The sequence below is a fragment of the Sciurus carolinensis genome, chromosome 4, assembly GCF_902686445.1.
Source record: "Sciurus carolinensis chromosome 4, mSciCar1.2, whole genome shotgun sequence".
Classification (NCBI taxonomy): Eukaryota; Metazoa; Chordata; class Mammalia; order Rodentia; family Sciuridae; genus Sciurus; species Sciurus carolinensis.
In genome coordinates, this window is record NC_062216.1 from 101,190,110 (window position 1) to 101,216,613 (window position 26,504).

Genomic DNA, 26,504 nt, shown 5'->3' on the forward strand with positions numbered 1-26,504 from the left:
TCACCGCTTCTATTCAACATCGTCCTTGAGACTCTAGCCAGAGCAATCAGACAAACCAAAGAAATTAAAGGGATACAAATAGGAAAAGAAGAACTCAAACTATCCCGTTTGCTGATGACATGATTATATATTTAGAGGAACCTGGAAATTCCACCAGAAAACTTTTAGAACTCATAAGTGAATTCAGTAAAGTAGCAGGTTACAAGATCAATGCTCATAAATCCAATGCATTTTTATACATAAGTGATGAATCTTCAGAAAGAGAAATTAGGAAAACTACTCCATTCACAATAGCATCGAAAAAAATAAAATACTTGGGAATCAATCTCACAAAAGAGGTGAAAGACCTCTACAATGAGAACTACAGAACACTAAAGAAAGAAATTCAAGAAAACCTTAGAAGATGGAAAGATCTCCCATGTTCCTGGATAGGCAGAATTAATATCGTCAAAATGGCTATACTACCTAAAGTTCTATACAGATTCAATGCAATTCCAATTAAAATCCCAATGATGTACCTCGCAGAAATAGAGCAAGCAATTATGAAATTCATCTGGAAGAATAAAAAACCTAGAATAGCTAAAGCAATCCTCAGTAGCAGGAGCGAAGCAGGGGGTATTGCAATACCAGATCTTCAACTCTACTACAAAGCAATAGTAACAAAAACGGCATGGTATTGGTACCAAAATAGACAGGTAGATCAATGGTACAGAATAGAGGACATGGACACAAACCCAAATAAATACAATTTTCTCATACTAGACAAAGGTTCCAACAATATGCAATGGAGAAAAGATAGCCTCTTCAACAAATGGTGCTGGGAAAACTGGAAAACTATATGCAATAGAATGAAACTAAACCCCTATCTCTCACCCTACACAAAACTCAACTCAAAATGGATCAAGGACCTCGGAATCAGACCAGAGACCCTGCATCTTATAGAAGAAAAAGTAGGTCCAAATCTTCAACTTGTTGGCTCAGGATCAGATTTCCTTAACAGGACTCCCATAGCACAAGAAATAAAAGCAAGAATAAACAACTGGGATAGATTCAAACTAAAAGCTTTCTCTCAGCAAAGGAAACTATCAGAAATGTGAAGAGAGAGCCTACAGAGTGGGAGAATATCTTTGCCAACCATACCTCAGATAGAGCGCTAATTTCCAGAATCTATAAAGAACTCAAAAAACTCTACACGAAGAATACAATAATCCAATCAACAAATGGGCTAAGGAAATGAACAGACACTTCACAGAAGAAGATGTACAAGTAATCACCAGATATATGAAAAAATGTTCAACATCCCTAGTAATAAGGGAAATGCAAATCAAAACCACCCTAAGATTTCATCTCACCCCAATTAGAATGGCGATTATCAAGAATACAAGCAACAATAGGTATTGGCGAGGATGTGGTGAAAAAGGAACACTCATACATTGCTGGTGGGGTTGCAAATTAGTGCAACCACTCTGGAAAGCAGTGTGGAGATTCCTCAGAAAGCTTGGAATGGAAACACCATTTGACCCAGCTATCCCACTCCTTGGCCTATACCCAAGGACTTAAAATCAGCATACTACAGAGATACAGCCACATCAATGTTCATTGCTGCTCAATTCACCATAGCCAGATTGTGGAACCAACCTAGATGCCCTTCAGTTGATGAATGGATAAAGAAACTGTGGCATATTTATACAATGTAATATTACTCTGCAATGAAGAATGATAAAATTATGGCATTTGTAGGCAAATGGTCGAAATTGGAGAATATCATGCTAAGTGAGATAAGCCAATCTCAAAAAACTAAAGGACAAATGATCTCGCTGATAAGCGGATGAGGACATATAATGGGGGGTGGGAGGGGCTAGCATTAGGTTTAGGGTTAGGTTTAGAGTTAGGCTAAGGAGAGCAGTAAGAATGAAGGAAAGAAGGACTGTGTAGAGGGAAAAGAGGGGTGGGAGGGGTGGGAGGGGTGGGAGGGGTGGGGGGGAGGGGAAAAATATAATAAACATCATTACCCTATGTAACGTAAAAAAAAATAAATAAATTAAAAAAAAAAAAAAAAAAACAAAAAAACCATTTCACAGAATGGAAAGGAATGATATGAAAAAAGCTCAAGAAATACACTAACAATCAAAAATATATGGGGAAGGAGGTAAGGTCACCCCCCACCCTTTAGGTGTCAACATGGCGCTGGCCGAGCTTCTCTTCCTGATTTTACTCCTCATAACTTCTTCCCGCCTGCCGGAACTGGCACCCAATCGGTGCTCGACAACCCGCCCAGACCCCCTAGCAACAAGGCTCACCCAATCAGCCATCACCCCCGCCCCCCAGCAACAAGGTTCTCCCAATCAACTCTCACCCCGTTTCATGCCCCAACCAATCAGCCTCTTCCCGGCCCTATATAAGTGTGTGCATTTTCAAAATAAAACGGAACTTCTCCGGTGATTAGCTTTGGACTGTGGCTCCGTATGCTTCTTTCAGGAGGAACGTGTAGTTTTGACTTAACTGTAGAAATCAAGAGGAGACTGGTCTACATAGGAAAATGTGCATCCTGGAAAGTCAGGTTGAAGATTTTAGAGTAGGAATCTACATGACTTGAATTTCCCATAATTCCTGAATAAAAATGACATCTTGCTGTATTTGTACTTCATGACTCAGACACCGACCTCACTTGGCTCTATTCCTTACTCGCTCTAACTTTTACTTAAATGAGTCTGAAAAACTTGGGGATATAGCTTAAGAAGAAAAATAACCACACATAATATTCCCTTTCTGTAGCTACTTTAGACCTGGGTTTGTTACTAGAAAACTCCTGAAGAAAATCTAAATAAGTCTGGCTTTGCTGAATAAAGTACCCCAGTTAATATTTAGAAAATATTTAGCCACTGTTTGGGCTAATAGCAATTGTTGGTGGTAGCTATAATAGAGGGATAGTTGAACAAAGTCTGTGTCTCAAAACCAGTGCTAAATCAATCTCAGGATTGAGTCTAAAATCACAAGTGCAGACATCTAGAATCCTTGTCCTTCAGGATCCACATTTCCTTCAGGATCTTCATCGTTATAGATGTTCTCTGCCATCTGCCACACTTGCATGATATTGTCTTCTGATACAGAACAAATCACCCAAAGTTCATTGGGATTCTAGGAGAAATCAGATATCTTGGCAGTGTGACCACCATGTATAACTCTGGTGGGTCATTTTCTACATCTTCTGGGGATTGTTCTCCAATTTTACTTAAATCCCAGACATTCAATCTGCGATCAGTACCACTAGAAGCAAAAATAGTCTCATTGTGAGATGACCACTGAACCTGGACTAGTTTATCCTTATGTGATTCAAAGCAATGCAACTTAAGTTTCAGATTTCTCAGATCCCACAGGGCAACAGTCTTCTCAGCTGATTCTGTGGCAAGTATAAACTCACTATAAGGGTTGAAAGAGAGGCAGTTCACTTCAGCATTGTGAGCATCTACTGAGTAGTTCGGTTTGCAAGCATTGTTTGAAGGAGTATCCCAAATCATAAGTTTCTGATCATCAGCAACTGACCCAAATAGGGACTCATTGAGCAGATGCCAGGAAACATTGTCTTCTGTTGCTGTATGCCCTGTAAAGATAGTCTTCACATCGACCACTTTCCTTCCTTTGGGACGGCACTGATATCCCATAGGCAGATGGCATGGTCATCTGAAGCACTAAATAAGTGCCGACTGAGATTTGGGTTCCAAGAAAGCCCATACCCTTCCTTCTGATGTCCACGGAGATGCAAGTCTGGGTTGCACTCTCCAGAAGGGTCTGGTTTGGAAGGATGTTTCATATAGTCAAAAACAAGAACATCACTAGATGGAGTCTTTTTTGCAATGGTGCAAGGTTTCTTGGGCATATAATGGACCCTATTTACTTCTCCTTCATGACTGATCTTGATTTCTATTTCAATTTTCCTACTAGCTGAGCCCAAACCTCCAAATTCTCCTTTCTCACTGTCATAGTGTGATGCAACAAACAGAGCATCATCTTTCGGGAGCTGTACACTGCTAGCACAAGGTGGTTTTGCTCATCTGATATGTGTGTCCCCAGGACAAGTTAATGAATGCTGAAATCTTTTCCTTCTGGTCTGGTTATATCTGGAAGCCACTGTGCTATTAGGCTGGGCCACTCCAGAGCATGGGTCATCACAAATCATAAAGAAAAGGGATGTTCTTTTTCCATATTTGTATTCCTCATTGATCACACGTTCTTCCACTGTGTTGTCAAAGGCTGCTTCCTTGTTGGCCATGGAGGCAGAAGAGCTGGGGCTATGCTGGGGTCTGGTGTTGTGGGAGGGGCAGGGAGCCTGCCTAGTTCTAACTTTCAATGTCTCTGTACTTATGAGCTATGATTTTAGTCTTGTGTTTCCCTACCTTGAGATCAGAAAGAGTATCATTTTCATACAAAATGCTCAATCAATGTGGAATTTATTTTTGAATATGATACAAGGTATAATATGATTTAATGCTTTTCCCACAATCAATGGTATCAGATTCATTTATCCAGTTATCCTTTTTCTTCTCATTGATGCAAAGTGCAACACTTCTGTATGTTTAAGGGTGTGTTTCTAATCTCCCTATATCCTTTTATTAGTCATTTTGTGTAGCTGTGTCAATAATATACTGATTAATTTCTATAGTTTCATAATAAGACAATGCTTCATATGTTGTGCAAGTTGTGTCCTTTATAAGGGCACTGGAATGAAGGGATGGGTGGGGTCTGAAAGTCAAAGTCTGCTTGGTGTACCCTGGCATGGGGCTGTGTCTGCCTGAAGGAAGGGCACTTTGTTTTTTTTTTTTTTTTTCATACTGTACTATCCTTTATTTATCTCTGGAACTTGATAGATAAAGATTACTATAGGCCCCAAATTGATGTCTTCTTGGACAATTCTCTCATCTTGTCTTGCTTCAAAATTGTCTGGGTCATTCTAGGCCATTTGGTCCTGTTTAAAGAAAAAGATATATGAACATTGTTGAGAATTTTATTAGTGTTGCACTTTTTTTTTTAATTAGTGGAAAATTGGCATCCTTTTAATATTTAATCTGCCTATTTATATATGTACTTATTTATGCTTCTTTAATTCTTTTTAATGTGGTTCAGTGATTTCTTCATAAAGGTTTTATAAAAATTTTGTTTGAGTTTTTTTTTCTCCTTTTTGTTATTGAACACACATACACACACAATTACTCTTTATAACTGTCTCATTGATACTTATGAGCACAGGTTTTGTGTTAAAATGAACATATTTATCTTTTACTGTTCAATCACAGTGAATTTCCTGTTCAAAACCTTAATTCATTTTTTTTCCTAGCATATCTGAGGAGTAATTTGTAAGAACTGTTAAATCAAGGTTACTTGTTCTTTTGTCATTTGCACTGATTCCCCCAGCCTCCATTTTTTATTTATTTATTTATATATATTTCTAGTTGTAAATGTACACAATACTTTTATTTATTTATTTGTTTGTTTTTATGCAGTGCTGAGGACTGAACCCAATGCCTCACACATACTAGGCTCTACTACTGAGCTACAACCCCAGCCACTGTGATTTCACTTTTTAATTCTTGTTTCCTCATACCAAGATTAAACAACTGGTAATCTATGTGTTCTCCTTCAGGTCATTTTTATTTAACTTTTGAGGTCGTCTGCAGTTTGATTTGGTGTTTGCTGTAATTAGTAATATAAGTTTTATATTTTCTTTCCAGGAACTTAGTCGAATGTTTCAGTACTATTTTATTTCCCACTGAACACTGCCTTAATCTTGAATTTCTACCTATAGCCTTCATTTTCATTCTTAACTACTTGAAGAGTTGATAAGCCTTGAGATTTTGATCAATTAATTAAACATTTTTGAAAGCTCAGGGGATTACTTTACCCTACCACTGCAGGAGTTCATGGGAGGATGTTCCCAGAAGAGAAGTCACATCCCCACATTGCCTACTCACAGTGTGGCCAAGGTAGAATAGACAATAAATAGGCAACAGATGGATGAATGAATTGAAGAAAATAGGAGGCACCTTTCTACTTTGATTTATTTTACTTTGGAAGAGAGGTTTCAATTTCTTTCAAAGTAGTAACCCAGTAGACTGGGAAGGGAGAAACTGATGCAGAATAGGAAGAAAGACATGAAAGAAAGAATTTCTAGGAATGTTTGAAATACAGATTCAGTAGTCAGAAGTTGAAGCAAGTTCAGAAACCACTTAGAAAATAATATACCTTAGGTCTGATAAAGGTAATAAAGTTGAGTTTTTTCTTTTCATTATAGAAAATTATATACAGAGGAGACAATTTAATAGACTACATGAACTCATTGCTTGCTTATCTTCAACAATTATCAACTCAAAGTTATTATTTATCCACTTCTACCCATCTTGCCCCTTTCCCCAACACTCGATTACCTGAAAGCAAATTTTAACCATTCTGTCATTTCAAATTAAGTATATCAATATGTCTCTGTAAAAGATAAAAACGCTTTGCAACAACAAACATATTCATAATATCCAGGTTGAGTTTGAATTGGATACCTTACTAGTGTAACATATAGCTCACTCTGATTAAACTGGTAGAGTGTGAGGAACCCTCGGTCAGAAGTAAAGTGATCTCCCTTGGTTCAACCCTGACTCTCAAAGTCCCACCTGTGTAACTCTAGTGATTCTCTTCACTTACCAACTGCAGATCTGTTTCCTCCTTAATAACAGAAGGCTCCTTAGGAAGACTTATCAATTTCAGAATTGTCATCAGTTCCAGGAGAAGTTAACAGATATGGGGTGGGGAATCAAAAGTTTGGAAGTGCTTACTTCCAGTCTAATTCTCTTCTTTGTAAATGACCTTGAGGATAGATCATCTGAAGGAAATAGATATCTTTGCCTAAGCCTTGTCTGCACTGTTCTTCCTCAGGTTTCTCTTCCTGAAAAATACATCACTCAGAGCCTGTGTGTGTGTGTGCGCGCGAGAGTGTGTTGGAGATGAAGAAGCTAGGTCCTCTGGCATACTAGACAAACCATCTACCACTGAGCCTCTACCCCTGGCTCCGCTTTACCTGTAGGGATCTAGACATCCTTACTCATAAGTAATTCTGATTACCAGATAAGTATTGCTTCTTCCACTTTCTCTTGGTCCGAATGGCGCTGAGAACGGATTGCTCTTTGGTGTGCTCCAACTCTCAGCATCCTGCTTAGTGCAAACTAAAGTTCTCAAAAGTCAATTTAGTGACCTTTTGGCAACCACAGCTTTCGATAACAGAAACAAATTTTACTTCTTCCCTACAAATGCCACAACAATCACAGAGAAGAATGTAGCTAGGTAAATTTCGATTGCTAAACTCTCCATCCTTTGGGGGAAATTACTCATCTCCCTATAGGGGGAGAGAATGTTTTCCTAAAAGGGGCCCGCTGGGTGGTGTCCTCTTTTACCAACGCCCTCATTTCTATTCTTAGATCTGGAGATAGGCGGCTTTCAGTTTTTCTTTTCCTAGTTCCTAGCCCTTAGGAGGGGGCTGCAGAGGCCCGACTGGCGGGTCTCTGCGGGTGGGCCCAGGCAGGCAGCGCGCTTCCTTCCCGCCGCTGCAGGGCTCTGGCCTGGGACTTGGCAGAGTTCGCTTAGTCAGTTTCTTCCTGCACGACTACGGGCCGCGCCGCCGCAGCCAGTGGGATCCTGTCGGAGGAGGAGGCGCGGGCCCGGGTCTGGTCCCGGCGGGCGTGGGGGTCTACGGTCACGGTCACCGTCACGGTCACCGCCGCCCGCGGGCCCACACTCCATCCGCGCCTAGGTCGCCGCCACGGTTCTGCGCGGCGCGTCACCTCGGCCGACTGCAGGCCACTCAGCTCGTTTTGGGGCCTGGGTGGGGAGGAGAAGCCAGGGAGGAGGGTTTGGGAGAGGGAGGGCAGCGTGGGGCGGGGAGCCGCCGCCTTCCTCATAAACAGGCGGGTTGGGTGCCGATGGGGCCGGGGGTAACTCTGGCCGCCGGCAGTGAGCGGCTCTCTCCCGGGAGCAGTGGGCATTCGGTGCTGGGAAGGGCGGCGGGTTTGCAGCAGGGGCCACCATGGCTAGTGGCAGCTGTCAGGGCTGCGAGGAGGACGAGGAAACTCTGAAGAAGTTGATAGTCAGGCTGAACAATGTCCAAGAAGGCAAACAGATAGAAACGCTGGTCCAAATCCTGGAAGATATGCTGGTGTTCACCTACTCCGACCATGGTAATCATTCGCAAGGAAACTGCTCTTTTATTCTCCCCTCCACCCCACTTTTGCGAACTTTCTCCCCAAGCCTTTGGAACTGCCCAAACCTGAACTTTTCACAGTCCCTCAAACTCCCAGCTCCTTTCCTTAGGGCAGAAAGGACCTGGGAAATCCAGGAAAATCTTGAGATCATCTGTGTTGCTTTTTTCCCCTTGTAAAAATTTAATGGATGGTGCGGATTGTGATTTTGCCTCTTCCCCCAACCCCCTTCTTTTCTAGCCTCCAAGTTGTTTGAAGGCAAAAATTCCACGTGCCTCTGTTGATCGTCCTGGACTCCTATATGAGAGTTTGCCAGCGTGCAGCAGGTAAAAGGAGTTGTTTTCACTTTGCTCATCCCGCTTCTGTTGGGAAGACACATTTTTCTATCAATGTTTTGTATCCGGAGTTCTTTGGCATGATAAACCGCTGACAGTGATTTTAAGGTGGAAACATTGTCAAATCATTAGCCAATATTAACAGAGTTAAAGGGCCCACTACAGGTTCCCTGTCTTTCGGAGTTAACTTTGTAAAAACGACTGACAGAATATGGATGGTAGTGGGAGCAGAATAAAACTAGGTTGTGGATTAGTTCTTTTATTGGCAAGATATAGTTCGTTAGTGTTTGGATCAAACTATTTTAAGAATCTTCCCAATGCGTAACATGTCCTAGATATGGCACCGTTGTGCATAGTTTGTAAAAGATAAATAATGAACAGTAATACAGTATAATAAGTAACTGACAACTCATAGATTTCAGCTCGTTTGTTTTTAACTTGAAGACAGATTTCTAGCCTTCAGTCATAGTATACCTTGTAGTACATAAAGAAAATGATGTTTTCTAGTTCCCTGATGTGTTTAAATACATGCTTTGCAACTGTTGTCATGTAAATGAATGTAAAAGCACAACTTTTTAGAATCTGCACTATAGGATGTGCAGAAATATGCTAATAACTTGAATATATTTTTTAAAGCAGCCCTAAGATGATAATTAAGAATGATTTACAGTTAAGACAAAATTTTTGCCTAAGGTGATAGCTTCCTCTGGAGCATTTTGAGATTTGGGGAACTGAAATCGGTTTTGTCATCTGCATACTAACTCATACAGAGGAAGAGAAGTGGCCTTTAAACTTTGTAGAGGTGCAGTTAAAAAACCAATGTTTTTTACTATTCGTTTGAGAGGCTAAACAGATGTAAGAATTATCTCATTCTCTACATTGGTATTTGTCCCTCTTTATTTTTATGCTGTTTATCTAGCTATATCTAGTCTGGGTGAATAATATGTTTAGCTTCTTTTATATAAAGATATTTATATGTGGAATAAATATTTTTATTTTTCTTCAACTGTAAAATATTTCCCATCTATTGATTTTTCAGGCTGTTATCAAACAAGACCAAGAAAAGTTGAAGGCATGATAAGATACTTTTCTTTTTAGCACTTTAAGTCTGAATTTTGTCCATGGAATGTGAGTCACTTCTTAGGCACTGGCCTATTGTGCTTGCTGATCTCCACCCACATCATCCTTCTTACTTTGTGTTCAAAAATGTCTGATTCTGGCTGCCTCCATTCCCAGACTTCGTGCTTGGTAGACTCACCTTTGCTTGGTACCACACTAGCTCCTGGTAGGCTTTGGTCTGTAGAGTCCAGAGGAGACAGTGAGAACAGACTTGAGAGGAGACAGACTTGAGAACCCCAGGGAAGCGGGAGCATACTCACTACCTAATTCTGTTTTCTTTTTATGGTGGGAGGAGGGGTGCTGACTATTAACCCCAGGGCTTTCCACAAGCTAAGTGTGCATTCTACCATCAGCAACATTCCCAGCCTCCCCTAATTCCTAATTTTAGAGAGTGTCCAAGACTAGGCACATTTGTCTGGAATAGTTTATGAACATTACTCAAAATCCTTGCCTAGAAAGGAACAGAGGTCCATGGAAAATAAGCAATAGTCTTTCAATTTGATAATTTTAATGGATAGAATATGAATGAATTTCAGCATCATACATGTATACATCTGCAAAGGGCATTGTGTATATGACATCCACTTGATTCTCACTGGAATGTCCCTGGAAGTCTTACTGGATATTTCACACTCATTGTGGCTCAGTGAAAGCAGGTAGCCCTTTGAAGCTTAGACAGCTTCTGACAGAGTCAGGATTCAAGTGTTTTCACTCCTTCAGAATCTCTTTCCATCCAACAGTCTACTAGCCACTGAATTCACAATCCTTTTGTGTAAAAAAGTAAAAAGTACAATGTATGGTGTAAGAACTGTGGTCTCACTAGGTACAATGGCACCAATTATCATTTAATTATCACTGGTCTTCTTAAAGGGATACAGAGTGGGGTCTCTGTTGATATTTTAATACTCCCCTTGAAAGTAGTTGGTTTCCTTTAAATTGCTTCAAAATATTGGTGTAATTCATGTAGATATCCTTTACTGCTTTATGTTTCAAAATAGCTAGATGGGCCAAATTAAAAACTCTTGATGAATATGAAGAGTTAAGTAAATTACTCTTTGGAAATAAATATTAAGATTTGTTTCCAGAAGTCATTAGCAATGATATTCCAGACTCTGAATTTTTATTCTCAAGGTCTTATAGTAAATGACAGTCTTTAGAGAATTGGTGGTTAGACTAGCAGCTGTGTACTTTTTTCTACCTGCTAGTCATTTTCTCTCTGCTTCTCAGTTTTACTTTTTTGTCTACACAGTTTCAACCTTTGAAGGAGAGCAAAATAAATGAAAGTGGCTAAACTTTCTTTAAACCCCTCAACCCTTTCCCATTGTACATAATCAGATGCTTGAGTTTATAGAATGATTATAATAAAACAAAGCTACCAATTTAATTATATTGTAAACTATGCAGGATGGAAATCTCTCTTTGAAAGAGAAGCTCTTAGTTGAATAGATTAATGGGTCTGTTGTTACCTCTGCTTTGCTGCTGGAGGTTCTGTTTAATCAAAGAAGCTCACTTAGTGATTGCAAGATCAGTTGCCTGACTCTTCTTGCTGTTGATGCCACAGCTTTACCAACCCAAACAAACAGGTTTTCTTCTTGAGTCAGCCATACAGGTACAGACATGAGAGCATCCCTATGTGATTCTTTTTTCACCACTAGAAGCTCTTCAGAATGTTATTTTAAAAAAAAATTTTTTTTGAGGAGAAAAGTCTCCATGTATTTTATGAAAGCTCAAAATAGCCAGTTTCTATGACAGCTGGATTGTCAATGTCTGTTCAGCTTAGGTGGAGGAGGATGTCCTATTTAAACATAGGTAAAAATAGCTGTTAGAAATTTCTGCCTTTTAAACTAATTTGAAATTTTATAAAAGGAAAAGGTGGCAAAGTAAAGCAAATCCATGCTTAATCTGAAAAATAATATTGTGAAAAGATCTTATAAATAATATTATAGTATTGTAAAAAGATTAAGATAATTTTTATCTCCATGTTTATTCCTATAAGCAAGTAAGAAACTTGTGCTGCTATTTCCGATTGAATGTGTATGAATTTCTCACTTTGTCATTCAACTGGATCTTTCAACTTCAGTTGTACATCCAGTCTTATCCAGTGACAGTGTCCTCCCCTGTAGCAGGCTTTTTACCACTTCGCTTCCTGCTCTCATGTCTCAACAGTTTTGGGATGTTCTTTAAAAACCTGGCTCAAGTTCTGCGTCCTCTATGTTATGTCTTTGAACAGTCCTAGCTCATAACAAGGTACTTTCAGGACTCATTATATTGGTGTTTATAACATAGCTTACTTAGGTACTTTTTCTTTAATCTTAGATACTACATTTATATGCATTTTCTGGTTCTTTCCTGACCATATAAAGTACAGTTTTCTGATATAATAGAAAGAATTGAAGATAGTTTCATTTACATAGTAATATACAGTAGGAAGTGTGGGTTAAATTTGGGGGGCACAAGGGATTGAACCCAAGGATGCTTAACCACTTAGCCACATCGAAGCCCTTTTTAAAATTTTATTTAGAGGTAGAGCTGAGTTGCTTAGGGCCTTGCTAAGTTGCCAAGGCTGGCTTTAAACTCAGGATCCTCCTGCCTCATCCTCCCTAGTCATTGGGATTACAAGCCTGCACCACGGCACCTGGTTAAATTTAATCTCTTATTTGGAATCAATATTTTATTTTTTTCCCCAGAGGTAAAGAGCACCTTATTCAAATTGTCACGTGTAAATGGACTGAATATAAATGTATTTACAATATAACAATGAGTTCCAGTGTCATCTGGGAAGATAAAAGAGCCTTTGGCGTTTGTGATATCCAGACCACTTCATAGTTTTAGACATTGTAGAGAAATGTAAAGGGGATCTGAGCAATTCTGCCTCTGCCCTGTATTACAGTCCCCCCCTTTTTTCCCCTCCTGTATCAGATGTAGATTTAGTCATAGGCTAAGCCATTTCATTTTCTTCTGTTAGTCTAGCCCCATTACTTGAGGAACAGTCATTTCTGATAACCTGTACTTTGTTACTAAACTTTCCAACTATTCCTAATTCTCCATTCCAAGTCACATTATTTACCCATATAATTAAAATCCTAAATACCTGGAAGAGTTTCTGTCAGGGAGATATGTGTTAGGAACATAGCAGGATGTGAGTATAGTCATTCTTGCACTTAATTTTGATATGCCCTTTTAAGCTCTTCTTTGCCAGTTATTTTAGTTTATTTTGTTATAATATAATGGTTGTTTGTATGCCCTTCTGGTATGACTCTTTGAATAATATGTATTCTAAATGTATGACTTGCATTTATTTCTCAGTAAGCATTTCAAGGTGTTGTTTTAAAATAGTTATTTTAAAATGATAGAATCACTATCCCACTGAGAATGAAGATTCATGTTTGAATATGTTACATTAGCATCTTTTCAAAATGCGAATACTTGTTTTTTGCTTTCAGGTGGGTTGGTCACTTCTATGCAAATTAATAGAAGTCTGTCCAGAAACAATGCAGAGCTTAATGGGACCCCAGGATATTGGAAATGATTGGGAAGTCCTTGGTGTTCACCAGTGAGTATGACAGATGCATCTATATCTTTGACAGTCTTTCCCTAAAAATAACGTTTGCAATCCAAGACCATTCTTATAAAATCCTTCAAAATATAGGCATTTTCCTTGACTCAATGATTTGCATTGATAGAGAGCTTGAATCTCAAATCATATTGGTGGTAAAATTATAAGGTGACTATTATTTTAATAATATAATCTACAATTATATAATCGGATGAGTTGTAAATTTTTGTTGGGTATTTAAGAATTCAAATCAAAAAGAGTCTTTTTCTTTTTTAATAGTGGAACTAACACAAACTACTAGTTCTTAAAAATAGGGGAACTGAAAAGTTAGTTCTATAAATAGTAATTTGAATGTTTATGCTTTACTGTCTTTAAATAGTATATGTATATTCACATATACATACTTAGTGGGTTTAAACTATGGTTTTCAAAGAAGAAAAAAAACCCTCCTTTAGTACATGTACAGTCAAATCTTGATAGCTGTTTTACCAACTACCTTTCTGCAGCTTTCAGCATAATCACTTATTAGTGAGACTGCTTTCTTCGCCATGATTACTTAAGAAAGAATTTTCTGAGGAAAAATTTATTTCCAGGAAAATTCCTTTTAGAAAACTTAGTTTCTCAACATTTAAAAAGCATCTTCTGCTATTTACTTTAAGTTTTCTCTATACCTAATGTCACTTATCTTTACTTTAGAGAAGGCAATTGTGAATATATTTTGCTTCCAAAGGTATATTGCTTGAGAAAAAGATAACTTATGCAAAACTAAATTTTACACTTTGTATTGTTTATCAGCATCAACAATAGATCAACACCAGATTTAGACCAATTAGAGCTATGTGTTTGTTCATAGGTGAGCATATCTTATATCTAAGTACTAAGATATGAATATAGCCAGTATTGCATTTAATATTTTTTATGCCCTCTAAACCATATGTAAATACTTAGAGCTTATACATTTTTCCATTTTTGGTAAATATTTGTTGCTGATCTTCAGTTTCTAACATACCAGTGTGTGTTTCAGAAAAAGCATATTTACAATTAATTCATGATCTCATCTTCAAACTCATCTCTGAAATTCCCAGTCCATTATATAGCATTTAATAAGGGGTTATCCAAAATTACTATAATTAGTAATTGTAACTTTAAGGAAAGATTCCCAAAGACTGGACATATTAGAAACTCATCTAGTCATATTTCAGTACCGAACAACTGTTAAGTTAAATTATATAGACTTTCTATAGGAAATATCATTTATTTACTCACTAACTCACTTGTTCATTCATTCATTTACCTTCTTTTCATTGAATGTTTTTAAGTCCCAATTCCAAGCCAGAAATAAGCCAGAAAAAGATAGACACAGTGCTCTTTACAGTGGAGCCTATTTGATGATTCCCATCAAAAATTACTATAAAACATATTTCCCTATTCAGGAACCTTTTCCCACAAAAGATCTACAAATACTAAAGAGAAATGATTTCAATAGTGGTTGAATTCAATAATAGTGGGAATGGAACAGGGAAAGGTTGGGTGCAGGGGATAGGAGGAGTGTTGGCTGAAAATTAAAGAAAAGAATCTCTCAGTTCCTCACCTTACTGATTGGAAATCATATGACAAGTCTCCTGAATTTCAATAAAGCTTTGAATACCACCAGCTGGGTTTCCTCCCAACAAAAGCAAAATAACACCAGGCAGATTTTATTTTGGAATTGATAATGTGGGGATTAAAATCTCATAAAATTGAACTAATTAAATACTGTTGAGAGTCTGGATTGAAATAAATTCTTTATACACACTCTAGCATCTCTTAGATCTTTCTGTATTAATGTATTAATATGCTCAAGGTAATTCACACATTTTCATCACATATAAAAATGGGCTTACCCTTTTGATGTATGCAGCTTTTCATGATAGTTTGGATATGGAGTTGGCTGAAAATAGTAAACTGAATTTGAATTTTTGAAAGAAGGAAAATGAGCAGTACTTATAACTTTTCTGAGGAGACTCATAATATTTCCTGTCAAGTTTCTTTGTTTTTGTTTTTTTTCCCCACTTTATTGAGATATAGTGGATAGTTAAATATTGTATGTATTTAAGGTGTACAACTTGATAATTTATGTATGTATTGTGAAATATTCACCATAATCAAGCTAATAACATTCCTGTTTATTTGTATAAGCCTGGTTCAGGTTTGTAGGAAGAAAAAAACCAAATAAAACATATGAGCTTCACTATGGGGAATTAAATACAATGAGACTAGCAAAAATATGTGAGTAAAAAATAATACTTAAATAAGCAAACCTCTGAGTATAACCTTTCATTGTTATTGGATTTGCTTTTAATTCCAGACTGATTCTTAAAATGCTAACAGTTCATAATGCCAGTGTAAACCTGTCAACAATTGGACTGAAGGCCTTAGATCTCCTCCTAACTTCAGGTAACAGACTTAAATATTTTATGTATAAAATATTTGAAACCATTATTAAATGTATTTAAGTCATTAGGATCATCATATAACCTAAATATCAGTTCTTTCTAAAATTTTTCTGTTTCTATCTTCTCTCCTCATCTCTTTTCTTTATACAATTTTTTTTCTCAAAAATCTCATGTAGTACCTTGATTTTAAATAATACTTGATATATCACTCCAAAATCTCTATTCCAAGCCCCAATTTGCTCTGTTAATCTGGTTCCACATTTCACATTCCCACTGGCTTGGTGGCCATTCATGCCCTGGTCATTTTTATATCCTTCTCCATACATATCTTTTATTATTTTTCTTTGGTACTGGGGATTGAACCCAGGACCTCAAGCAAGCACTATACTCTGAACTACATCCTCAGTTCTTTTATTATTTTATTTTGGGACAGAATCTCACCAAGTTGCCCAGGCTGGACTCAAACTCTCGATGCTTCTGTCTTATCCTCCCAAGTAGGTGGGATAATATGTGTGTGTCACCACACCCAGCTCCATATTTATCTTTCATATGTTTTCTATAATATGTTCTATGGTATACTATAAAAGCAATATTTAAAAATTATATAACGTTTCTTCTTAAGTGCTTGCTAGATGCCGGGCTCCACATATAAAGTGCTTCACTCTTTTTTAAAAACATAACCCTGGAGGTTGGTATATTATCTCCATTTTCTAGGTGAGAAACTCTGAAGCTATGAGAGGAGGGATTACTTTATCCACTAAGTGGTAGAACCAGAGTCTGATTTCACATGTCAGTTTCTTTACCTGGGAAAACTTCTGCATGGAGGATAATGAACCCGAACAAAGACTTTTGATATGGTGCAATTCTTGTGGTCACTGCTGTGAGTTCATTTAAATGACCTTACATGACATTTGAGGTCATGTAAGGTTCTGAGAAGAAAGTCTGCTCACAGGGACCTAATCTTTAAGCTTAGCTTAAAGTAGAGGAGAGTGTTTTAGGTCAGGAGAACCATTCCTGCAGAGTTGCAGAGGCCTGAGAGGGCAACATGAGAACCTGGTCATGTAGGTGGGGAGATGTAATGTCCTCATCAGCCTTCTCTCAAGAAAGAGGGTAAAGACAAGGGTATGAAGGAGGAGCGATAGGAAAAGCCAGAAGATCCTTGTCATTTCACTGTAGCCTTTTATTAGAATATTTAATGACATGAGCTAGCTAGTTTTAACCTTGATTTATTTTAAACTTTGTGCTTGGGAACTTAATTTTTTTGGTTCATTCTCCATTTGGTGATGGACAGGAAAATGAGGATTTATGAATGAAAAAAAATCTCCCAATACTGGAATATACAGAAGTCAGCAGCATGCAGACAGAAAATAAGACATGTGTTTTGAAAAGATTAGTTAATTTAATTTCTCCCCTATAACATTTTGAGCTATTAGGAAATTTTATATGGGTTTTAAAGTTCATTTCAAATACTTATTAGAAGCTGATTTGTAAGTCATTTTTCTTGTCTGGCCATTAATTAATTGATTTAATAGTTATTGGGTATTTACTGTTCTTCTGGGTGCTAGATAATTTTAAGACAGATGAGGCAAAATTCCTACAACTTAGAAGTTCATGATCCATCACTGCTGTCCAATATAATATTCTGCAATGACAGAAATGTCTGCATTTTCCAATACCATAGCTATTGGCTCTATCTGGCTGGCAAACATTTGAAATAGCAGAAACTGAATCTTAATCTTATTTAACAGAAATTAATTTAAATTTGAGTTTAAATAGATATGTGTGATAGTGGCTACAGAATTGGACATCCCAGGCATATAGATTAAAGGATTTATAATAATAATTAAAGTTTAGTTGAGGAAAGTACTATAAAAAGAAATATGAAGAAAACCACCATTGAGGAGAGTGTAACTAAACTAGCTTGTAGAAGTTAAGAGCATGGACATGACCTGCCTAAATTTTAATTCATCTGTGCCTCTTATTTGTTGTTGGACCTTGGGCAGAGTTCTTGGGTTGCTTAACCTTTATGTGCCTTGGTTTTCTGATCTTTCAAATGACCATTGACTGCACCTGATGGGGTTGCAGTAGTGATTAAGTAATATATTGAAGTGCTTCGACCAGTGACTGACATATTTGCACTGTAAAAGTGTTTGCTACTGCTACTCCTATTCTAGTACTATTATTTTTACTGCCAATATGGGTGTTATTTGTGTTATTTCTTGAATTATGGCAATAATAGTTTTGGTATAGAAGAGAACAAGAACATTTCATGCAACATGAGCAAGTACAAAGGGATATTAAAAAAGAAGCTTAGTTAAGCTTAGATAAGCAAGCAATTCAGCATATTGGAGTTGAGACAAGGCATGGAAGGAAATGAGACTGATGAGATCCATGTGGTTGTTTTTGGGAAGGATCTTGTTTGTCATGCCAAGGAGTAAGAGAAAGCCTTAGAAAATTTCAGCAAGGAATTTGCAGAATCAGATTTGTTTTAGAAATATAATGCGGGGAATAAATTAATTAGGTAGAGTTTTGGGCGGGGCAGAGCAATTAAGCAAATGTTTTTGCATTTTAGGTGAGATATGATGAGGTGTAGCACATGATAGGAGCGATGGGGTCTTGTTCAAAAAAGAGTTTTCCAGATATTTAGGAGATCACACTTGAAGGACTTAGTAATGATTTGATTATTTGGTTAGAGAATGAAAGCAAGATATAGGATGAAAAATGACTGGGAGTTTTCTTCCTTTGTAACTACTCCATGATGATATCACTGATGAAGACAGGGTATAGGAGTAGGCTAGGTTTGGGGTGCCCATGACAGTTCAGACAGTTAAGTGGTCTATGAAAAGGAAACCATTCATATTCCTCATGTAAAAATTAGCACCACTATTGAAGCAGCTCTTTACTTAATGGCATTTCCTTTTCTTCAAATAGGTAAAATCACTTTGCTGATATTGGATGAAGAAAGCGATATTTTCTTGTTGATTTTTGATGCCATGCGCACATTTTCAGCCAATGATGAAGTCCAGAAACTTGGATGCAAAGCTTTACATGTGCTGTTTGAAAGAGGTATTTAAAAATGTCAAAATCTTTATTTTGAACTATATATAACAAAAAGGGACAATTTGTGAACCCTGGTTTATTATCCAGAGTCTTTATCAGTTTTTAAGAACTTGCGTGATGACTCATCATAAACCCAAGTTAACCTATGTTTGATTTCATGGTTTATTTTTTTCTTTATTAGCACCCACACAATCGGTTTTTTAAAGTGAACATCCTGCCTTGCTAAACAATGAAAGAATGTCTACTATGGGAAAAGTGGGATATAATTATGATAAGAAAAGGGTATCTAAGTCATACTATTTATTAATAAATGAGTTGTCTGTCAAGGGTAAATTCTGGGGGTCTCTCAACCACATCCCATGTGGATGAGAAAAGGGTTAACTGCCGGAGGACGATGTTGGCTATAAATTAATCAATTACCCATAAACTTATCTAATCAATAAACACACGAGAGCCGGTACTCTTTTAAAAGAGGGGGGTGTGACGGGTCTGGTCATACCAGTTCTGGCCTCTAACAACATGGAGTAGCCCAACTATTTTATTTATAATCACACATGTAAAGGGCCTGGACCAGGAGGGGCTTCTGTGATGAACAGGATGGGGTGGAGTTAGGGGAACCATTTTCTCAGGGAAATTAGACAGGGAACCACTCCCACATAGTGCTGTATACTTCCTGGCAATCTGGGATAGATCTCATGGTTGCTAGTTCCCGGAAGCCAGACCTCTGTATCCCACTGCTCAACCTCATCTATTCTGTTACCTAAGGATGACTCCCCACAATTCCCTTTTTAAATATTTTTTAAAATGCAAATGATAGGCAGATATTTTGAGGTTCCAGATCTTGGTTCTGAGAGCTGCTTTGAGGTCCTGGATCTTGGTTCTAAGGGTATGGCAACCTATTATCATGAGACAAAAAGAATTAGTAGCAAATGTATCATTTTAATAATATACCATTCAATTTAGGAAATATTTAATCAACCAGAAATGCAGAGTCCATGAGATCAATTTTGCTTTTTGAATACCCTGAATGTGGTGATGTGGTTTTATAAAATCCAGGTTATTATTATTGTTATGTCAGTTGTCCATTCGATGATTCTTAATTATCTCTTAGTCCCATTGGGAAGTATGACATTTAGTTGTAGCAACAGACATGATTACGGTCATTATGGTATTTAAGCCTTCGTTTAAATTGGAGAGCAAAGGCTCACTATTGGTATTTGTAATAGTAGTTGTTGAAGCATTTAATTTGATCTCAATCATTTTATTAATATTTAACTTTCAGGGGCCATAGTATCTTAACAGAAGGAATCATGCCTCTAGATATATTGAATGTGGTAACAGATAGAAACCTAAAATAATACATTAAAATATATAGGAACCAAATTATCATCAAATAAGAAATAACTGTTAGAATATAAATGTGAATTATTCATCTTTCTAGTGTAATATCACTCAGTTTGTTGGATTCTAATTTGGTCTTTATTACATAGTTACCAGCAGTGCAAAGTAATAGCCAAATAATAGGGAATAGCCCAAATTACATGGAGTTTCAAAAATAAGAATGATTATATATCTAATCTTATTTCGTATTCTGAAAATAGTTTAAAATAACTAAATTATTTGCCTAGTTTCTTAGATCTTCCATTGCATTAAAAATTTAGATTAAACATGGTTGCTTGTAAATTCTTTTCAAGAAGAATTAAAGTGAAACATATTTAGTGGCAATGTTGCCACGTTGGCCTTTCTGGCTTTGAATCTTCTAGAGGAAGATATTTTGATAAAACTGTCTTTTATCAATTTTTGAAGATCAATGCAATAACATATCCACCACTTTTAGAAATATTATGTAGTATTGGCAAGACATTTGTATATTTTATCCATTTAGGAAAGGAGCCAGATTCTACTAGAGAACAATTAAGGCAGTAAGATATTGGCGGGTATTTTATAGAAATGACTGACTTTTATGAGAAAGTCCCATTCTAATAACTGTTTGAACATATAATCCTAAGTTCCAAGGGCCAGTATGAGTTGTTGGCCTAGCTATTCCTTATGCTATCTTTTCCTGAAAGGTTACCTCTAGACAGCCAGTGTCTATCATGGGACCAGCATATAGATAAGTTTCCATTGCAGCCAGTATAGTCAAATCCAGTCACATGGATGGATGTAATGTGAGTAAACCTCCCATCCTATGAATATCATCAGTAAATATTGGGATTGATTCCCCAGACCACATCACTGGGTGTATTAGTGCCAAATGTGGGGGTTCCTCAACCATGTCCCATGAGAATGAGAAAAGAGTTAACTGCCAGAGGATGATGTTGGCTATAAATCAATTAATTACCCATAAACTTATCTACTCAATAACACACCAAGAGATCTCCGTGACTGATAGTTCCGGGAAGCCAGGCGTCTGTTTCCCACGGCTTAACCTGGTGTGAGTCTGCTAAATAAGGATGGCTCCCCACAGTAAATAATGGGGTTAATCAGAAATACTGCTTGTTTCTATGGTGTGAATTTCATTCCTGGACCATAAATCATACAATACTAGTAGACTTTCTTTCATTGTTTGGCAAGGCAGAATGTTCACTTTAAAAACCCAATTGTGTGGGTGTTAATAAAGAAAGAAAAAGTAAAACCATGAAACCAAGTATTGGTTAACTTGGGTTCATGATGAGTCATCACCCAAGTTCTTAAAAATTGATAAAAACTCTGGATAATAAATCAGGGTTCACAAATTGTCCCTTAGGACACAGAGCAAGGTGTATTTTATAGCATGGCACTGAGATTGAAAACAGAGATTATCATGCAATTTCAGAGTTGGTTGGAACTGTTGTTTAGTCCTTCCTCTGGCTTGATGAAGAAATGGGTCAGAGAAGTGAGCAACTTGCCTGAGGACACATAACTAGTTACGGCAGGGTTCAGCTATTACTGTCTTGTGAGAGTCCCTTTTGCATCATTACTGGAACCCACTGTGCCAGGGGTTCAGATTAGAATACTTTATGCAGGTCCTACTGTCAGTATCAGTTTGCCAATATCTGAATCTCTGGCAGCTCCAGAAATGGGATAGAGCGCCTGATACTGTTTACTTCCTTGTCTTATTCCAGGGTTAAACAGCTTGTAAATAATTATAATTCAATAGAGGGGGGAAAGGGATAAAAAATTGATTAAGGGGGAAATTATACAAAAATAAGTTTATTATTTTTCTCATAGGAGACCTGGGAAAAATTTGCCCCCCATGGGTTCTCTGGATGAGACAATAAAGTATACACATTTTGCAAAGAATGTAAAGTGTATTTCAGTGACTTTGTCAAGAATCAGGACAATCTGAACCTGTGACCCAGCTCTTCAGTGAGCATGCCTGGTAGAGAAGATAGTTTACTGTGAACAAGGACTGAAAGAACTTCTGTCTTCCAGGCAATCTGCTACACATGTTACATCTTGCAACTATGCTTTTGATAGGAACTGGAAGGATAAAGTTTGAGGTTCTGTGGTCCTACGGGGCTTGTAATCTTCAGTGCTGCAGTTTAGGAACATGTTCTTATTCACAGAGGAAGGGCTGTCATCACTCTCCCGAGTGTTAGGGGCCCTTCCATGACACATGGAGATGGACCAGGGAATGCTAAAAAGAAAAATCTTAATAGAAAGATCTGCAGTACCACGAGTATTATGATTATATATATAGTGAAGAAAAATTTCAGAATTTTCCACCAAGACTCAATTAATTTAGCTAATAAAGGTAATTTTAAAAAAATAGTTAATAAATTTAATTTTCAAAGTTTGAAAAAAATGCTGTAGAAACTACTCAGCGAAATGAAAAAGTTCCATGCTGTCTTTATTAAAAGAACCTAAGCAATTTCACATTATATTATAGGAACACATAAGAATAAAACTGAAAAAGAAAGTGTTGATCACAGAGTGCTACATTTATAACATTTTGTTGGTGTAAATCTCAAACTCAACAAACCAGATTTTTATACATGTTTTTGAGGTTCTGAGCTAATAGCATGACTCCAAATGGAACTCACTGACTTGATCTAAAGACTTAAATTATGAAAATTAATGATGACAATTTTTGATTTCTGATGGAAAACCATTAAGATAGAATATTTAGAAGTTTAATTACTTGTCATTTGCTTAAGTTCACATCTTTTGAACTGATGCACTTAGCTGAGCTGCCCTTCAAGAGACTATCATTAACCCCTCACTTTTAAGTAGCATAAAATGTTCATTTCTAGTTGGCATCTTTATTGGTATTGGTTGTTTTCTCTATAGACTCTCCCAGATGAAATTGAAAATGATTTGAATTTTCTGAGAACTGATGACTATCACCCTTTGCAATTCAAAGCTTGATATAACTAATACAGGTCAAAAATAAAATTATTTTTATGCAAATAATTCTCCCATTATAAAATTCTTAGGGAGGCATCTTGCAGAAACACATTTTTACTTAAGTATATTGTATTTGTCATGCCTCATACAACTATTACGAATGTATTTTTGAGTAATTAAACTTTTATATCATCTTAAAGCTTATTCAATATTTTTGTCCTTCATTTTTTAGTTTCTGAGGAACAACTCACTGAATTTGTTGAGAACAAAGAGTATATGATATTGTTAAATGCATTAAAAAACTTTAAAGATGAAGAGGAAATTGTGCTTCATGTACTACATTGTTTACATTCCCTAGCAATTCCTTGTAAGTAGCCTATATACATGATTTCTTTTTTGCATGTGAAAATTAATTACAGTATCTCTGCTTTCTGAATGTGTTTTGAGAATATTTTTGTTATTTAGAGTGTTGTGGATACTAAACTCATTCATTCCTTTACTCATTTAATTAGTTTTTATTTATTGAGACTGTATTGCAGCTGGCTCTGGGCTTGGTATTGGGGAAACAGTAGTGGAAAATATGAATATATTCCTTGCCTTTTCAGGGTTTAGGATATACTGTGGGATACAGGTAAGTACCTAGGTGATTGCAGCATTATAAGGGAAGTGGTGGCAGAAGTACATAGAGTTATGAGAATAAATAGGGAGTGACACAAGATCTCTTGGAAGAGTCTTGAATGATGAGACTTTTGTTAATAGGGAGGAGTGAGGTAAGGTGGGAATGCAGGCCAAGTGTCCAGGCAGTGAGCATTGAGAGTGTAAAGATTCTGGAGTAAGAACAAGCACAGAGCATTTGAAAATATAAAAGTAGCTCACTAAACATCGGGTTTATTAGTGCTTGCATGCATGTGTGTTAATATGCATGCACGTTCCCAATGATGTGTTTGAGTTTTGCTAATGGTGGCAGGAGAAAGACTTGGTAAGAGTCAGTGGATGAGGCTGCAGACCTGGAGTGAGGTCACGTAGGACTGAAAAGCTACATGAAGGAGTTTGAACTTTATTATAATTCTTGGTTAGCATTTTAGTGGTGCTCTGAAATTGAACCACTTCTTTCACACAAAAAAATTACAAAGCCAAAGAAACTAATTTGCTGTGTATGCAACTAATGATTACTAATGGGGTGAACTATGTTTCAGATTCTGTTTTGTTTTGCAAGTGCACAATAACATTTCATATTTCATTTATTATCTGTGTGGGTTTACAAGGATGTACTTATGCATTTATCTAGTAATATTTTCGTTCTTGCATCTGTAAAGTTTTGAGGATTAAATGAGGTAAATAAGGTGAAGAATGCAGAATAGTTCCTGCCTTGTAATATAGGTTGTGAAAACATTGACAGCACTACTGCACAAGATTGATTCTATATGTATGATGTCACATATTATAGATAACATTCCTATATATTTTCAGATATGGAAATCAGGCAATCTGAAAAATGTGAAAATTCACTGTAGCAGGGTCAAAACCCAATGCCCTGTGAAAGCATACCATTTCTTTGTGATGTTTATGAAATCACAATGGTTTTCTCATCCACAGGAAATTAAACACTTGAAAGAGAATAAGGCTGAATAATAATAGAGAATGTCCATGCTTTCACATTTCTCCCAGTCATCTCTGCCAACAAACTGAATATATTCATCATTGTACTTTTCCTGGGCTATATTTATTCATTTATTTATTTATTTTGGGCTGGCTGGTTTTGGAATTCATTGTTTTCCACCCACATCTGACATAACTCTAGTTAAAATATGTTGATTGGTAATGCAAAGGTCAAAGAAAGAGCAGATAAAAATGAACATATCAAGAGTTTTAAATACTTGTTCTGAATTAAAGATTTTTGCCTTTTGGTCTTAGAGCAAATCACGTCTGTTTGTTCTACGACAAAAGGAGTTGATTGCTTTAAAAAGCTGTTTCTTTCCATTATTAAACATATTTAAAAATATTCGTTGTTTTTAAATGTAATTTAAACATTGAAATATATTTTTGGGAAAACAGTTTCTGTATACTAACAAAAAAATGTTTTGCTTATAGATTCTTTTCTCAGTGAACAGTCAATATTTCTTTGTAAGATATAAATGTTTTCTCCACATAGGTTTATAATTCACTCTCTTTACTGAGTAATAGTCTTCCCAAGTGGCTTCTTTCTTTACTTTCTGTTTCTCTTAGATTTGTCCCTTCATCATACATTTAAATGTCTTCTCCCCTCCCCCACTGCCTTCCCATCTATCCCGGAACTTTCAGGAAACTCAATTGTTCTGCCTCCTACACTGGTTGTTCTGGAATGGGGGAAGTAGATCACCTTTGCTTTTAGCTGTTCTACTATGAGACCTGATCTTGATTTTCCTTGTGTGATGTGAGGAAAAGGAACAAAGCAAAAACCATATGACAATGTCCTCATTAGGAAATCGGCCTTCAAATTCATTTGTTTGAAAACATGGCCATTTTTAGGCTTACATAAAAACATGAACTCCCCCCCACATATACTCTGCCTTAACTTTAAATTTTTTTAAAAATTTTATTTGTTCTAATTAGTTTACATGACAGTAGAATGCATTTATACATTTTGATAGATCATACATAGAGTGTAATCTCTCATTTTTCTGATTGTACATATTGCAGGATCACATTGGTCAGACCTTAAAATTTTAAGCCAAGAATAGGACTAAAGCAATTTTCCTTAATGCGGAAGTTGAGTCCTTTATCCCATGAATGTTAACAGTAAATAGCATAGTAATTTTTATAGTTGTTTGATAGAACATGATGTTTAAATTTGGAAATGTAGCAATTTTGCTGCCATATACATATATAGTCTAAGATGTGTTTGTATGCATTGCTGAAAGGAGAAAATATTCCCCTTTGGTAATTATGATTTCTTTAAATTTAGGCAATAATGTAGAAGTCCTCATGAGTGGCAATGTCAGGTGTTACAATATTGTGGTGGAAGCCATGAAAGCATTCCCTGTTAATGAAAAAATTCAAGAAGTGAGTTGCTGTTTGCTGTATAGGCTTACATTAGGTGAGTTATGGCTTAATTTATTCTCACAATCCTTATGTAAGTACCTATAGCATGTGTGTATTATATGTTGATGAATGAGCAGTATATTGACAGCTTTGGATGGACATGGTGTAAAGTAGTAAATTATTACTTTACAAATGGCTAATATCATACTTACATGGACTTTTAAAAGAAGTGGCAAAATGTGTGGAATTCAAGAATATTCTTAGCTGGGCATGGTGGTACATGTATATAATGCCAGCAGTTCAGGAGGTTGAATCAGGAACATCAAAGCCAGCCTCAGCAACAGCGAGGCACTAAGCAATTCAGTGAGACCCTGCCTCTAAATAAAATACAAAAAAAAAAAAAAAAAAAGAAAAG

At 36.7% G+C, this 26,504-nt stretch overlaps 1 protein-coding gene and 1 pseudogene across 1 annotated transcript in view; one reads left to right on the forward strand and one right to left on the reverse strand.

Annotated features, from left to right (window-relative positions):
• Positions 1–2,914: 2,914 nt before the first annotated feature.
• Positions 2,915–4,270, reverse strand: LOC124982854 (histone-binding protein RBBP4-like; annotated as a pseudogene).
• A 3,664-nt stretch (positions 4,271–7,934) lies between these two features.
• Lrrk2 (leucine rich repeat kinase 2) overlaps positions 7,935–26,504 on the forward strand; it is a 137,851-nt gene continuing 119,281 nt past the window's right edge. The window contains 9 exon segments of the mRNA XM_047549523.1: positions 7,935–8,213; positions 8,475–8,498; positions 8,501–8,544; positions 8,546–8,560; positions 13,132–13,241; positions 15,592–15,680; positions 18,611–18,745; positions 23,301–23,435; positions 26,013–26,144. Coding sequence (XP_047405479.1) covers positions 8,063–8,213; positions 8,475–8,498; positions 8,501–8,544; positions 8,546–8,560; positions 13,132–13,241; positions 15,592–15,680; positions 18,611–18,745; positions 23,301–23,435; positions 26,013–26,144 — 835 coding nt within the window. The 5' untranslated portion in view covers positions 7,935–8,062.